Source organism: Embiotoca jacksoni, unplaced genomic scaffold (assembly GCF_022577435.1).
Source record: "Embiotoca jacksoni isolate LCO1_2020_lvr unplaced genomic scaffold, fEmbJac1.0.p SCAF_27, whole genome shotgun sequence".
NCBI lineage: Eukaryota > Metazoa > Chordata > Actinopteri > Embiotocidae > Embiotoca > Embiotoca jacksoni.
In genome coordinates this window covers 736,806-751,679 of record NW_027185378.1, presented here as the reverse complement: position 1 = coordinate 751,679, position 14,874 = coordinate 736,806, and the positions used below count along the sequence as shown (strand labels likewise).

Sequence of the window (14,874 nt, the reverse complement as noted above, 5' to 3'; positions counted from 1 at the left end):
GCTCCAGAGCTTTACCTCTGATGGTGATGACATCAGAGCCGTCAGCTTCTTCCAGCAGGTTTAAATAATTGAAGTCCAGAGTAAATAAAAGTGGAATCAGAGAGCGCTGTGAGGAGAACCAACTCACCTCCGCAGTCACAGCTCCTGCAGACTCGACCGCAGCCGCTCTGCTCCTCCTGGATACAGCGTGTGATTGGCTCTGAGCTCATGATGCGATTACCCAATCGCAGAGCTGCAGCTGTGATATTCCTCCAGGGACAGAAATGAAACACAGGTACATCAAACGTGTCTCAGTGGTCCTTTAAGCTTTATTTACATGCACCATCTCAGACCGGACCGAGAGAACAGCTGGAATTACATCTGGGATCTTTTTTCTCCTTCTTTTGTAGGAGTAATAGGAAGAAATGAAACGTTGGCAGTGAGTTTGACTTCAACTGAATGTAAAAATATGAAGTTACAGTCAGCGTTTTTATTTCTCAGGTGAAATCATCCACATGAAGCAACATAAACTTTACCTGGAAGCACCGTTAAATTAAATGTTAGGCCGACGGGGTTCAATATTGAAACTGTTAAACTCAACACGCTGGATCATTTAGATTGCTCACTGACTGACGGTACGCAGGGGTTCAGGGGTCGTTCATTTTCTGTCTGAACCAACCTGAACAGATGATCCAATAAAAGTGCTTCTCCACCACACAGGAGACGGGACGTCCTGCAACAATAATAAATACACCCAGATAAATTCCTCTTAACATCCTGTCTCTCCTTCATCCTGTTAGTAAACATTTCATCCTGCTCTTCCTACAAAACTCTGCTGATGTTGGGTTTTATTTATTTACTTTTTTGCTCTTTGAACACTGGTTCTAAAATCTACACACTGTTTATCTTCTGCTTTCCACTCATTCGAATGCAGAAACATTTTGGCAATATTTAAAACACTGTGGTCGTTTCAAACCCCCCCTCCCCACACACGCACACACACAGCTCCTCCTGCAGCCGCTTCATATTTATAGCACCTACAACTCCTTCAGACTCGCACCTCGACGCTGCAGCCGCGTCTCCCTCTGTGGGTGTTTGAATCCGGAGTGTTTGCTCGTGGAAGTGGAGCCAACTGGAGCTAAATCAGGTCCTTAAATTCTGCCCTCAAGTCTGTTTACAGAGCTGCACCTCCAGCAGAGAGGAGGAGGTGGAGGATGGAGGAAGAGGGTGGAGGATGGACTAGGAGGTTGCTGCAGGAGGAGGAGGAGAATAAGGGAGAGAAGGAAGAGGATGGAGGACGAGGATGAAGGAGAGATCGGATCAGTACCGGAGGAGCTCTCCTCGTCAGGAGGAACAGAATTCACAGTAGCGTCACTAAAATCACAGGGTAGAAATAAAAAAAAAACATAGAAAACCCACACGATAAAGATCAGTTCATGTCTCGATAACATGTTCAACTCTACAGATCGATATTTGGTGTGTGACCCGGTGCATTATGGGAAATAAAAAGCTTCTCATTAACAGCTCTTGTTAAATGGTTCAGTCCGTTTCGGCTTTTAAAGAAACCCTACAAAATAAAAGCGTGTCAAGTATCCTCCACTGGAACGTAGTGACGCGACTCCGCGGCTCTCTCTGTAAACACGCCGTCAGCCGGTACCGGTACCGGGCAACTGGGCCGATGGCTGGTTTGGCAAAGTGTTGGTTGAGGAGTGGAGGAGGAGAGAGAGGCGGGCGGAGACGTGATGCTGTGATATGAGTGATTCCCTGAGACGAACACGAGCTGATGCTGTCCATCAGAAAATGTCCTGACTGTCGGTCACATCTTGGAACAGTTCTGGAGACGGTTCTGTGTACAGAACCGACCTGATGCCTCACATCGGAAATAAAACGACATAAATACACCTTTACACGCGTTCTTCCCTCTAGTTGCACGATACAGGACGATAATTTACATTTCCCCGTAGAGTTTGTGTTCCCGTCGCCTCTCAGCTCGGCACCCAGCTTTGCGCCGATGTCTGTTTGGTCCCGGAGAAGCTCCCTGGGTTGCGGTTGGCGTTCTGGGCGGAGAGGCGGGACTCGAAGCTCAGGTCCAGGCAGTCCGCGTCCATCAGCTCGTTGCGGATGATGGAGTCCATGTCGCACTCCAGGCTGCCGTTGAACACGTCGAGGTCCAGGTCAGCGCCGAAGCGGTCCTGGCCCGACAGACTGGAGCCCAGCTGCATAGAGGCGTTCTTGACGGGAGACTTCAGGAGCGGCTGCTTTGCGGCGGCGGCGGCGGTGAGGCCGGCGTCTCCGTCCGAGGTCGATGAGCCCGCTTGCCAACCGGGTGCCGGAGAGCTTTGGGCCGAGCTGGTGCCGCCGTGGTTCACCAGCAGGTGGTCCTTGCGGAGCAGCATGGCGTTCCGGCGGGAGTTCTGCAGGGCGATGGCGGTGCTGGCCTGTGACATGAGCGGGTCAGACTGGGTGAGCAGGACGTTGCTGTGGTCCAGGCTCAGCAGGTCCTGCAGTGTCTGGTGCTCCCCGAAGTGGCAGAAGGAGGTCTGCTTGTTCTCCTGGATCGTCTGCATCGGCGCCGGACGCAGGCCGGTGATGGACGGCGGGCTGAACAGCGGGTTCGGCCCGTAGCTCCCCGACGGACTCCCCAGCCCGCTCCCCGAGCAGCTGAAGGTGAACACGGAGCCCGCCTGCCCGTTGGCTCCGTCGTCCTCCTCTCCGGGAGGAGGCTGCTGGGACGCCGTCAGGCTGATGTTGTCCAACAGGTCGTCCATCAGGTTGTCGGACAGCCCGTCGTTCAGGTTCATGGTACCGGCCAGGTCGGAGAGGCCCGTGGGCCCGGTGGACGGCGACATGCTGCTGGGACTGGAGTAGAGCATCGGGGAGAGCGGCGAGTCGTCGTCGGGCACCTCGTCCAGCTCCAGGTTGGCCAGGATGGGGGACAGACGGCCGCTCAGGGTGCTGGCGTTGGAGTTGGTCCGGGAGCGGAAGTCCGTCCAGGCGTCCAGCTCGTCGCTGCTGCGGGACGTGGGGCTTCCCGTCCACTTGGACAGGCTGGACGAGCTCTCGGAGCTACCGTCCTGAGCGGCCTGCAGCGAGGCCTTCTTCTTGGTGGCGCGGCCTCGGGCTCCTTTGATGTACTTGCTGTTGTCCATGGAAACGGCCCGTCGCCGGGGAGCTTTGCCGCCTTTCCCGCCCTCCGGGTTGACCATCCACCACGAGCTCTTCCCCGTTCCTTCGTTCTGGACTTTGACGAAGCGGCTGTGGAGGGACAGGTTGTGTCGGATGGAGTTCTGCAACGAGAAATAACATCGAAGTTAGTTGATATCGAATTAAAACATGTCAGACAGGAACCGGTTTAAAGGGGAAGGACGCAGAGTTTACACGACATAAGCAGCTTATTTTAAATCCATTTATTGGCCTCAAACTACTAAAACCTGTAAAAACTGTTGTTTCTAATTTTCTGTGGTTTTCGAGGAGTTTCTAAGACTGACACGGTGTTGCTGTTTACCCAGCATGCAGTGGGGTTTATTGCCAAGAAGCTGCTGGCTGCCTGATGAGAAACGTTGGATTTACTGCAGACTAAAAGACCAAATTTGTTTCTGCTGCAGATTTTTAGACTTCAACTTTAGATCAACAGTAATCTAAGAAAGGAAAAATACAGTTTATTACAACTTGAGTCTCTTTTGAAGTGTTAAGTTTGAGAATTTCCCCTCAAGTCGGACTAACGTGAAGATTTATTTCAGTGATGTCGACTCTCGAAGATCTCTGCTGTTAACTTGACGAGTGCAGAGTGATAATCAAGATAAATAATAACGAACCAGGCTTTAATAAAAACCAACTCATCCTTTAAACATCACCAGCTGTTCTGTGGAGAGTGTCTGTTTAGTTTGGGATCAGAAATGACTTTTTTTTCTTTTCTTCTTTTTTTCCTTTTTCTTCCTAACGACAGAAAACACAGATTATTGTCAGTCAGATCTGAACATCCTTCTTCCTGCAACTGAAGCTTTCTGTTGCGCAACTGGCTGTAAAACGGAGAGCTGAATCTTTCCAGCTCTGCAGTGTCTTCCATCAGACTCCTTTTCTCTGCACCTCACACTGTGACCTATTTCTGGCTGCTCAGAAAGGTCTGCAGGATTTCCCCCGAGATGTTCCCGACCACATTCAAAATTAAACAGCTGCGCCGCTGGCCGTCACACTCCAGCAGGAGGATGAGGAGGAGGAGGAGGCCGGCGCTGATCTCTGCGACCCAGAGGCCGACCGCACCGGGACGCGGTCCAGCTTGATTCTTCTAAACTCGAATTAACTTGAGTAAAACCGCGCTCGTTCTTAAATCCACCTCTCAGACGATTAAACTAATCAAACGGCAAACAGGCTCCACGCGTCCGAGCTGCAGGGGGACGGATGCAGACAGACGGGCCGCGGTTAAAAACCCTCCCGCTTGGAGTCAATTAAAGGATCGGATCAACCGGCAAACACTCGCATCTCCTCTGACAACAAAGATCACGGAACGAGGAATGAAACCAGCTGCTCTCTTCCCTCCCGAGTCACCTGATTTAACTCTGATGGCTGCCGTCGACCAATCGGAACGAAGCCACGATCGTCTCGTTGGGTTTCATTACCGACTTTAAAAGGATGTCAAAGTTTGATGTTTCATTGAGAGGTCGATGCGACTCGATAAATATCCGTTCAGGTAGTTTTAACGTTGGAAACAGAAACAGGAAACAACGAGCTCGTCTCTGTCCGACGTCTCGTCTTCACACTTCAGTTTATGAATATACAATCAAACTACACCGTTAAAACCAGCGAGCCTAGAGGAGCTGAGCTATGACAGAGCTACGCTAGCTGCTAGCCCCTGTTTCTGGTCCTTATGCTAAGCGAAGCTAACAGTATTCCTTTCAAAACTGGACAAAAACGTGATAATGTTGAATTTCTGGTTTCATTTTGGAGATTTTTCTTTAAATAAAGTGTCTGTTGGGTTGCTGACGGAGGCAACGGGACGGTTGAACTCGCCGTGTTTGGCGGGAAAAATCACAAACACGTTTCCATCCAGCGAGAGGGTGGGCGGAGCCAACGCATCACAAACAGCACAGCTGCAGTTACCACAGGCGCCGCCAAAGCGGACAAAACGAGTCGAGATGGTTTATTTATCTCGATTAAAAAACTGATTTCATCTACAAATAAAAACATCTGATTCACTTTCCAGCTTCCAGACGTGTCTATCCAATATTGATGTCTTCTCCAGTTGTATTTGTTCTTTCTGTTGACTCAACAAACATGAACATGAAATCAGACTTCTTATTTCTGGTTAAAGATGCACCGATCCTTCATTTTTCCTCTGAACACACATTCCTCAAACATCTCTGAACTCTACTGAAGAATTTAACTTGAATGCAGCAGAAACTCCGTTTAGTGACGACAGTGACAAAGAAGCAGAACTTCATCATACTGATCCATCAGGTGGGATCGACGGGTTCTAACTGATCCGAATGAAAAGGAGTGTGTTGATAAATATATATTTATTAAAGAGCTGCTGTACAACCAGAACCATATCTAACATCACGCCTGAGTAAAGGTCCGAGAGCTGAATACATGTCAACATGTTGGTGCTGGAAGGAGCCGCAGGCCGAGAGCGCACAACAACACATGAATATATGAACCATGTGCGGCACTTCAGGTGGTTCTGATCTGACTCTGAGCTCATTCATGAGGCTGTGAATCATAGTGGTGTCGGATTGGAAACACAACCTGAAGAATGACCGCAGCATTGAGTCCAGTTCAACAGAAACTGGAGACGAAAAGCTGCACTGAGGCCGACAGAATAAATCACTTGCACAAGTGGACCTGCTGGATGCAGCTGCAGGACCTGGTTCTTCTCCTCCTGAGTGGAGGAATGTGGCGGACCGAGCTGCAGATGAGCTGCACAGGTGCATACAGTAGGAGCTGCTGCACATAAAGATAGATCACAAAGAGCCCCCCTCCTGCTCCCCCACCCCCCACGCAGCACTGCAGCAGCCTCGTTCAGAGCCGACTGGAGCCGTGCCAGTTCAGATCCAAACAGAAACACTGAGCTCCTCTCACACGGCCACACGTTGACCTACATCATTTACAGTCAGCTGATTGATTCCGGTGCCCGGGCCGCACGAACACACAGGGTGGCACGGAGCAGGGCCGAGAGCCGGGCGCTGGACATCCATTTACACTCAAATCTGGTTTCACGACACAGGACCAGAACCGAGACGTGTGCAGACAGAGAGTCAGGTGATCCAACTGTCAGAACCTCAAACACGCTCTGGACACACAGCATCTCCTCAGACGTGCTGATGTCAGCACATCTGAAAGAGAAACGTGAACCCTTTCCTGCTGCAGCTGCTGGAAACATCTGGACTCTGAACTCAGCATCACATCACATCCCTCTGCTCGTGTTACCCACCCTGAGTCCCCCCGACGCGCCCCATCAGCTCGACGAGGTTTAAACCGATCAGTCTGGACCAGCGCTGCTGGAATTTATTCCAGCAGCAGCTCCCTGGAAGCAGCCTGCCGGATTACAAACCTATTTTTCCCCCTCCGTCTAAATCCTGCAGCTCAGAGCTCATCAGACTTATTCCATGACAGATGAATCGGTTTGAACTAATCCTGAAAATCAAACAGAGGCAGCAGAGAGTCTGGTTCTGACTGGGTCAGTGTGTGTCCTGAGGTTAACGTGTGTGTCTTGAGGTTAATGTGTGAGTGTGTGTCTTGTGTTTAATGCGTGTGTCCTTAGTATAATGTGTATCTTGAGTGTAATGTGTGTGTCTTGAGTGTAATGTATGCGTGTGTGTGTGTCCTGAGTGTAATGTGTGTGTGTGTGTGTCCTTAGTATAATGTGTGTAAGTCCTTAGTATAATATGCGTGTCTAGAGTGTAATGTGTGCGTGTCCTGAGTGTAACATGTGTCCTGTGTGTAATGTATGCGTGTCCTTAGTATAATGTGTGTCTTGAGTGTAATGTGTGTGCGTGTCCTTAATATAATGTGTGTGTCCTGAGTGTAATGTGTGTGTGCACATTGTTGTGTGTATGTTGTATATTACAGATTATTTTGCAGCCTCACTGATCACCTGAATACACCTCAGAAGAAAAACACGAATGATGGTGCTGTCTCCCTCCACCGTGTGTTAACAGGAGCACGGTGGGCTGTTTGTTGTGATGACAGCAGCAGCGTGGCACCGCTCACCTTCCAGCCTGCAGAGCTGTTGCTGTCTCCTTTGTCCTTGAAGTAGGGCACGGACCGAACCATCCAGTCGTAGATCTGGGACAAGGTCAGCCTCTTCTCCGGGGAGCTCTCGATGGCCTGCGTGATGAGGTCTGCGTACGAGTAGTTGCCCCAGGCGTTCCTGCGGGCTGACGACTTCCTCAGCTGCTGGGAGGCAGAGCCGCCGGGGGCCGCAGGGGGGGTCTGCGCCGAGGAGGGCGAGCTGTCGGCGGCCTCCTCTCTGCGGGGGCCCCGCTGGACCTCCACGGGCTGGGAGACGGAGCTGCTGCTTGGCTCGCGGGGCTCCGTGAGCCCACCTCTGGATTTCTGAGCAGCGCCGCTCCCCGGGCTGTCACCCTCATCATCCTCTTCCTCGGGGATTACGTCAGTGTCGTTCGCCCCGGGCTTGCCTGCCTCCGGACGGGGCAGCGGCCAGGTGCAGGACCGCGGCCGCTTCTGGGGCTCGAAGTCCGGGTCTATCTCGACGTTTGCGGGCGGCTCGTCTTCGCTCCGCGCCGCCTCGGCCATGTTAACGTTGATGTCTCGGTAGTTACACAAAGGGTTAGAAAATCACTCAGGTCGCATTCCATCAATGTTGAGCGCGCGCTCCGGGACTCTTTATTTACTCTGCACGGGATGCAAATGTCGTGCCTGCAGCCCGGTTCAGCACGTGTCCGTCCCTCCGTCCTGCAGCGTCTGTCCGCGGCGCACGGAGCTCCTCCGACTGACCAGCTTCAACAAAACATATCCTTTTGTCGTGCACAGCCCACACCCAGCCACCCAGCAGCCCGCACCGCACCGCACCGCAGCGTCTCTACAGGGACAGACTAAGAGGCTCCGCGGAGACCCGCACAGATCCGAACGGCGTTCCTTCACAGGCGGCCGCGTCCTGCGCCGCGATGCTGCCCGACAAAGGAGGAGAATACCGCATCTAACCGCTCCACATCAGCCCGACACAGCTGCCATCTTGACCGTTTCCTCTCCGGAGTTCTTCAGCAGCCAGCAGCGGAGAGGAGCGTCTCTGAAGGCCGCCGGAGAAAAGCCTCAAACCCGCCCTCCTAGCACCGGAGAAACAACGCTGCATCCCGGACGCACATCTCCGGCGTCTTCACCGAGCCAGCACGGAGTCTTCCGCGAGGCCAGCAGCCCGCAAACACGCTGCGGTTGGCGCAAACGCTGCGAGTGCAGGAGACGCGATCCTGAACTGCGCAGAAATTAAAGTGACAGCGTGGAGACGACTGCCAAGTAGTGACATCACCTTTCATATGAGCACGAGACTCACAGCAGAGAGTCATCAGGGCGCGAGCTCCTCACTGTGAAATTAAATGTTATCATCAGTCTGGATGTCCGGGACCATAACCAGAACCAGGACTTCTTCATACACCAGCCATCCAACTGTTAAAAGACCGTTCAAATTCCTTTTATTTCCCAAATGCCGTTTTAAAAAAAATGAAAATAAAGTGACATGAATTGAATGTGTTTATACATCAGACTCAAGTTAAAACTATTGAATTATACAGAACATTAAAAATAGCAGTGAACTTATTAAACTGAACTTAACTTTGATTAATTAATGTTTAATCATGAGTAACAAAGCTCTAAAGGAGGTTATACAGATTGGAAACTTGTATATTATTAAAAGTGACTCTTCTTACAATCCTGTAGATTTTCTTGTTCCTGTTTTTAAATCTGATCAGAAATAATGAAGTCTGAAAATCTGACAGTCTCACAATCAAAGAAAATAAAATCCTCCGACCTGAAACAGCTTTAAATAAAAAGGACAGATTTAGTTTCTGCAAAAGAAAACAGATTCCACTAAATAAAATGCCACCATCTGTGTGTGCGTTTGTGTCTCTAAAGTTTGTTTCTCACCTTCTCTCCTACACACTGCAGTAAATGTGTTTAAACAAAGAAAAGATGGAAACAAACTGAAGAATCATCATCGACTCGAACAAACAGCCGAACCCGTCTGCTGCTTCTGTGTTTAGATTTATGATGAATTCATGTAGTAATGCATTTTGAACTAATGTTCAAAAAAACATGAAAATGTCCCTCAAAAAAAAAAAAAAGGTCTTTCTGGAGTCCAGAAGTCGTCCCACGGGTTTAAAAAGTTGGACCTCAATCCAGGTTCATCTTAAGAACTTACTTTAAAAGTGCACCGTCGCTGTAAAATGACTGAAGGCTTTGATAGAGAAATAAATATGTTCTGTACATAGGGCTGATGGAGGGAGGGCGGGAGCGGCGTTCGGTCCGGTTCTGCTGGAGGAGTCCCGTTCAGGAGGTACTGACGGAGGGAGGGCGGGAGTGGCGTTCGGTCCAGTTCTGCTGGAGGAGTCCCGTTCAGGAGTCACTGCTGTGGTTTGCTGCTCCGGTCGCCCTGCAGCCAGTATTCCTCCGTCTGCATCTCCGTCAGCCGCGACACCGTCCTCTGGAAGGCGAACATCTCCTCCTCCCCGCTGAAGATGGACAGACTGCTGGCTTCTTCCTGAGAGCCACATTCAAAATACCAGATTTGAACACGTGCTGCAACTTCACGGCTTCACGTTTTTTGTTTTTTTTTAATTTTCTATCTGACATTTGGTGCATTTAATATTCTGATCCTGCAGAAACAGGATGTTAGCTTTGAATGATTTCTGCGTATTTTTTTGTTTTATTCAGTCCCTCCAGGAAATCACCATCTTGCCACTGCAGAAAATTCCACAATATTATAACTTCCTGCAATGTTTCCACAAAAACTGTTGCCAACAGAAGCTCTGCTGAAAGTATAACAACATAAAGTCACCTGTCAAAATAAAACTGACTTTATTACTACAGGAAGTGACGGGATTTGTGGGAAATGTGGTCTTGTGATGGGAATGAGGAACATGCTAAATGAGTTTTCTCCACACTTCCAGCTGAACTTTGTTTTAGTGTTGAATGGATGTGATTTAAAAAAAAATTTTTTTTTAAAAAGCACATAAAGCTCTTATTTTGACAGATGAAGCCTTCGTGTTCTATATTACAGTCGCAGACGGCCTCCTTGGTGACTCTTACCCGCCTCAGCCCGAGGTCGTCCATCAGAACGTGGCTCTCGTCGTGACTGTGATCTCCTCCGTGAACGAAGACATCCTCCAGCGGGTGATCAGCGAGGATCACCACCCGCACCTGAAACAGGAGGACTCGCCGTTAAAAGGTCTGCGGGTACCGGAGACACGTCGGTGCAGCTCAGGTGAGCGTGCGGGGGGCACCTTATGGTCGTAGAGGGCGTCCACCAGCGTGATGAGCCGCCTGGCCTGACTCTTCTTGTTGAGCGTCAGCAGAGGAATGTGTCGGATGAAGACGGTGTCGAACAGACGGCAGATCTCCAGGTAGTCGCTGGCTCCGAGAGGCTGAAACGTTCCACACGAAACCTTCAACGTTTTCTAGCTATTCTGGATTTAAAACCCCAGTGGAGCCACCAGTGAGTCGCTTAAACTCTAGGTTCAGTTCCTTCATTTCAAAAGACACACAAACTTGCAGAAAAAAAAAGAGAAAAAAGGTGCAGAAAATAAAAACCCAACACGTATGAATTTATTAGCTATGAAGACAAAGCTGTGAACAGAACTCGGGTTCATAAGAACTCAGCAGCTGAACTGTGTAGCTGAAAACATGTCAATATTTTCAGGATTAATGCGAACTTGCTGAAATAAACCAGACTGTAGAGAGGCAGTTATCCATCGTGCAAATAAAACACTTCTCTCCGCTGGTCGATTTCAGTTTTTTGGACGCCAGACGTTCGAGACGTTTCTAACTCGCCGACGGCCGAGAAGGAAAACAGATCTGTCGAATAAGACTCTGCAGACCAACTCGTCTTTAAGCTGCGTGTCCTCCGAGAGGCCAGACAGGCGATTAAAACACAGACAACAGCAGCTGTAACGACATTCATCCCACAGTTTGTATCGGACAGACAGAAAGAGACTCACTCTGTCGCAGAGCTCCTCAAACGCACAGTCAGCGATGGTCCCGCACGCTTTGTTCAGACGCACCTTCCTGTTATGGACGTTCATGACTCTCGGTCGCGTTACTGTCGAAATAAAATCCGATCTTTTTACGTAACATAACCTGATGTTTCTGATAAACGTCCATCGGCCGCAGAGGGAAGTAAAAAAAAAAAATAATCTGAAGTCTTCTTACTGTCGTTCTGTTTGAAAGCGAGTTCATCAAACATCTTGTCGAGCGTGGCCTCGACGTCCAGCTCGCTGGAACTGCAGGAGACAAAACAACGTTACGGAGTGGCAGAGCAGACGCTGCTGCTGCTGCTGCCGTCAGCACGTCTTACAGGAAGTAGAACGTCTTACAGGAAGTAGAGTTTTCCAGCGGAGGGTCGGTTCTGTCTGCGGTAGTCGATCCCAGAATCCAGACGCAGAGTTTGGCAATATTTCTGCAGGAGAACGACAAAAAAAACAAAAAAAACAAAGAGCTCATCAGGCAACGGGAGAGAAAATATTTCACGTTCTCACCTGCAACACGGCGATGAAAGGGACGAAGTTCACTCTCTGCAAACCGTTCTTGTACAAGTCTGAGGGAAGATCAGAATTAAAGATTGATCAGATCTCAGTTGGTGATCGTTGAGATCAGAAATGTTTAAATATAAATATGTTTCCTATTAAAGCAGAACTAATTACGTTCTGCAGATTTGAACGTGCGACATCACTTCCTGCTCACCTTCAGGCGGTCGGTTCGATGTCGCCACGACGACCACCCCTTTCAGGAACAGGTTCTCGAACAGCTGCTTGAGGATCATGGCGTCGGCGATGTCTGTCACCTGGAACTCGTCGAAGCACAGCAGACATGCCTCCTCGCTGATCTCCTCGGCGACGGGAGCGATGGGGTCATACGACTTGGCCATTTTTCCTGCTTTCCTCTTGGGCAGGTTCTGTTTCAGCCGGTGGATCCCTGAAGGTGGAAAATGTATCTGCGTTATCTCCAGTCAGAGGTTCAACCGTCCACCTGGAAACACAGAAGGTCCGGAAGGAGGAAGAGACTCACGTTTATGAACGTCCAGCATGAAGCCGTGGAAGTGAACCCTCTTCTTCTTCTCCGTCTCCACGTACGAATAAAACAGGTCCATCACCATGGTTTTTCCAGTTCCTGAGAGGAGACGGATCGTTAGGAGGTCATCTGAACGTGAAACACAGCGTTGGCAGAGGAATCAAACTCAAACAGACACGTCTCTGTCTTACCAACATCACCGTAGATGTAGAAACCTTTCGGAGGCTTCGGCTTCGTGAAAAACTGAAAGATGTGGAGACGGAAAGTCAGCAAAAAGATTCTCAGACAGATTAATCAGTGAAATTTAACAAAACAAAGACAGATTCATTAGAACTTCTTCAGCGCAGTTAAATATTTCAGGACTCGATTAATTTTCACAGTAAAGGGAGCAGCTGTAGATCTCAGTGCGAGTTTGAATAATCCAGAAATAATATTAAAAAAATAGCAGCAAAACCCAGAGCATTTGTGGTTTTACTTTGAAAGGAAGCGTTTTACTTTGAAAGGTTCATTCAGAGCAGTTCCACCGGGAACAGCCTTGTCGGTGTCTACCTTGGAGAAGATGGAGGTCGGGGTGTTGCTGTACCCCCGCAGGGTCCGGTGCAACCGGTCCAGGTTCTGCAGCACCGCTTTCTGGTGCTCGTCCTCCCGCAGCGCCCCGTCCCGGATCAGCCCGCCGTAGTGGTCCAGAGGGCCGCAGGAGCCGCTCGCCGCGCCGCCGTCCTCCTCCGCCTGCCGGGCGTTCACCGAGGAACCTTCACGGAAACGACAACGACAAGATGGTCGGTACCGGAGCAGAACACACTCGGTGTTTACCTTCTGAAAACCGGCTTCTGGTCAGAAAGTTAGTTCCTCCGGTGGAAGACCAAAGGTTCACTACTAACTAGTCTGAGAGAGCGGGAAAATAACGACCCGGTAAGTTTACAGATCTGTAGTGACTCCAAGTTAACATGGAAACACCGGTTAGTTAAAAATTAACTAGCTACACCGGTTAGTTAATAGTTAACCGGCTGCGGTGACTCCTCCGATGGAGATAAAACCAGCAAGACCGACCCGGTAAACGCTCCAAACTCACCGGAACCTGGTCTCACCTCGTCTGAGAGACGTCAGCAGCTGTCCGGGACAATATTTCTGTTTTAAAAGGAACCTGAAGCCCGCTGAAACTGAGGATGACATCTTCACCCGCAGCGGGACGCACGCCGCCATCTTGGATTCAACGGAACTTTATCAACAAAGACAAAACAGACGGAAGCGGGTTTAAAACCAGCCAGAAGGGGGCGACCGACTTTTTATTGTGACCGCTATTATTGTATTAAAACATCCGGGATTATTACAAATAAACACTATAATATTATCTTTATTACTATAATTTTATAATGAACAATGTGAGTCAAAGTAAGACTGAAAAATAAAGAGATTGAAAAAATATAATTCGTATTTTAAAGAGCAAAATAAAAAAAACAAGTTGAAATTTAATAAATAGATTAAACCGAACATAAATTACAGTTAAGTGGAAGGTATGAATGAATAGTCCCAAATAAAATGTTCTATTTCTAAAACTATAGATGCTGTTTGTATTTCTCTTTTTAATATCTTTATTTTAGTATCTTTTTAAATTGAACTTTACTTATGTTTTTTTTTATTTTATCCAAATTCCATAATGAATAAAAAAATATATGGCTAGATAAATTAAACAATAATAAAAAGTAATTATTAGTGCCTAAATATACTGAAGTACCGAGTGTTGTTACAGTGGGAGATAAATGAATGTGAGGCCTACTTTCATGGCCTAAATTTGGAAAACACACATGTTCAAATTATGGAACGCTCCGTTTGAAGCTCGCCGTTAAAACTATTGATCGTCATGTGGCACAAAAACTGAGAGTGCAGACAAACTGTTCATATTGATGAGTGAATTGATCAGTGAATAATTAAAAATAAGCTCTCCAGTCTTCATGCTCCTTAACACAAATTAAATTTTTACATTATATGTTCACACATAAACTAGATTCAAATGATGTTTTTATTATCATGTTATTTGTGGCAAATTCATGTTTTTTAATATCTAAATAATCAGCCTGTTTTTTTGTTTTATTTATTGCTTAAATATATGCCAAAACAGGGGAAAAAAATAGCCTGAAGTATGTTCAGTGCACTATGATGCAGGACAAAGAAACGCACCGACTCGTCACATTTGGAAAATCCTGGAACCAGCAACTGTTTGGCATTTTCCCTCAAAGATGATCCAAACAGCCGCAGAACAAAAGAGCAATCAATCCATCAGCTGATCAATGAGGGTCTAAACGAACCGTATCAGTCGTTAATCTGAGTGTAAAACATTCACAGCACATAATAAAGATATTAAAGTACAAAACCACATACAAATATAAAACAATAAGAGTCACTGTTTCTCATAATAATTAACAGCAGTCCAGTTATTTCCTCCCTCGGCTCTGAGCTGCAGACAAAACATGGCAGACAACTGTCAGGGTGTTAAAGGGCTTACAGGCTTGTTGCCATGACAACAGAGGAGCCCTTCTCCCTCTCTCCCTTTAATGCACACACACGCACACACACACACACACACACACACACACACACACACACACACAGTGTCACTCGCTCTGTGTCTGTCTCTGTTGTACACACACAAACACACACACA

At 48.2% G+C, this 14,874-nt stretch overlaps 2 protein-coding genes across 2 annotated transcripts; both read right to left on the bottom strand.

The window, feature by feature from the left end:
• Window positions 1-290: 290 nt before the first annotated feature.
• On the bottom strand, window positions 291-8,485 carry foxo3a (forkhead box O3A). Its single transcript, XM_069160581.1, has 2 exons — window positions 7,186-8,485; window positions 291-3,266 (listed from the first exon to the last, which is right to left on the bottom strand). Exons 1-2 carry the CDS (start codon window positions 7,729-7,731, stop codon window positions 1,965-1,967), a joined length of 1,848 nt encoding a protein of 615 aa, XP_069016682.1. The 5' UTR covers window positions 7,732-8,485; the 3' UTR covers window positions 291-1,964.
• Window positions 8,486-8,607: 122 nt separating this feature from the next.
• Window positions 8,608-14,491, bottom strand: afg1la (AFG1 like ATPase a). The gene is made up of 13 exons (XM_069160582.1): window positions 14,392-14,491; window positions 13,302-13,432; window positions 12,763-12,965; window positions 12,405-12,456; window positions 12,211-12,312; window positions 11,887-12,117; window positions 11,682-11,740; window positions 11,520-11,602; window positions 11,356-11,426; window positions 11,145-11,245; window positions 10,431-10,571; window positions 10,237-10,347; window positions 8,608-9,688 (listed from the first exon to the last, which is right to left on the bottom strand). The coding sequence occupies exons 1-13, from the start codon at window positions 14,436-14,438 to the stop codon at window positions 9,551-9,553; spliced, it is 1,470 nt and encodes a 489-aa protein (XP_069016683.1). The 5' UTR covers window positions 14,439-14,491; the 3' UTR covers window positions 8,608-9,550.
• Window positions 14,492-14,874: the final 383 nt, after the last annotated feature.

Bases quoted from the DNA above. Each gene is read 5' to 3' on its own strand.
- foxo3a (XM_069160581.1), bottom strand. From the start codon at position 7,731: ATGGCCGAGGCGGCGCGGAGCGAAGACGAGCCGCCCGCAAACGTCGAG. The intron at 3,267-7,185 runs GTGAGCGGTGCC...TTCTCGTTGCAG, and splicing joins ACAGCTCTGCAGGCTGGAAG to AACTCCATCCGACACAACCT.
- afg1la (XM_069160582.1), bottom strand. From the start codon at position 14,438: ATGCCAAACAGTTGCTGGTTCCAGGATTTTCCAAATGTGACGAGTCG. The intron at 10,572-11,144 runs GTGAGTCTCTTT...GGAACGTTTCAG, and splicing joins TTGAGGAGCTCTGCGACAGA to CCTCTCGGAGCCAGCGACTA. The intron at 9,689-10,236 runs GTAAGAGTCACC...TGTGGCTCTCAG, and splicing joins ACGACCTCGGGCTGAGGCGG to GAAGAAGCCAGCAGTCTGTC.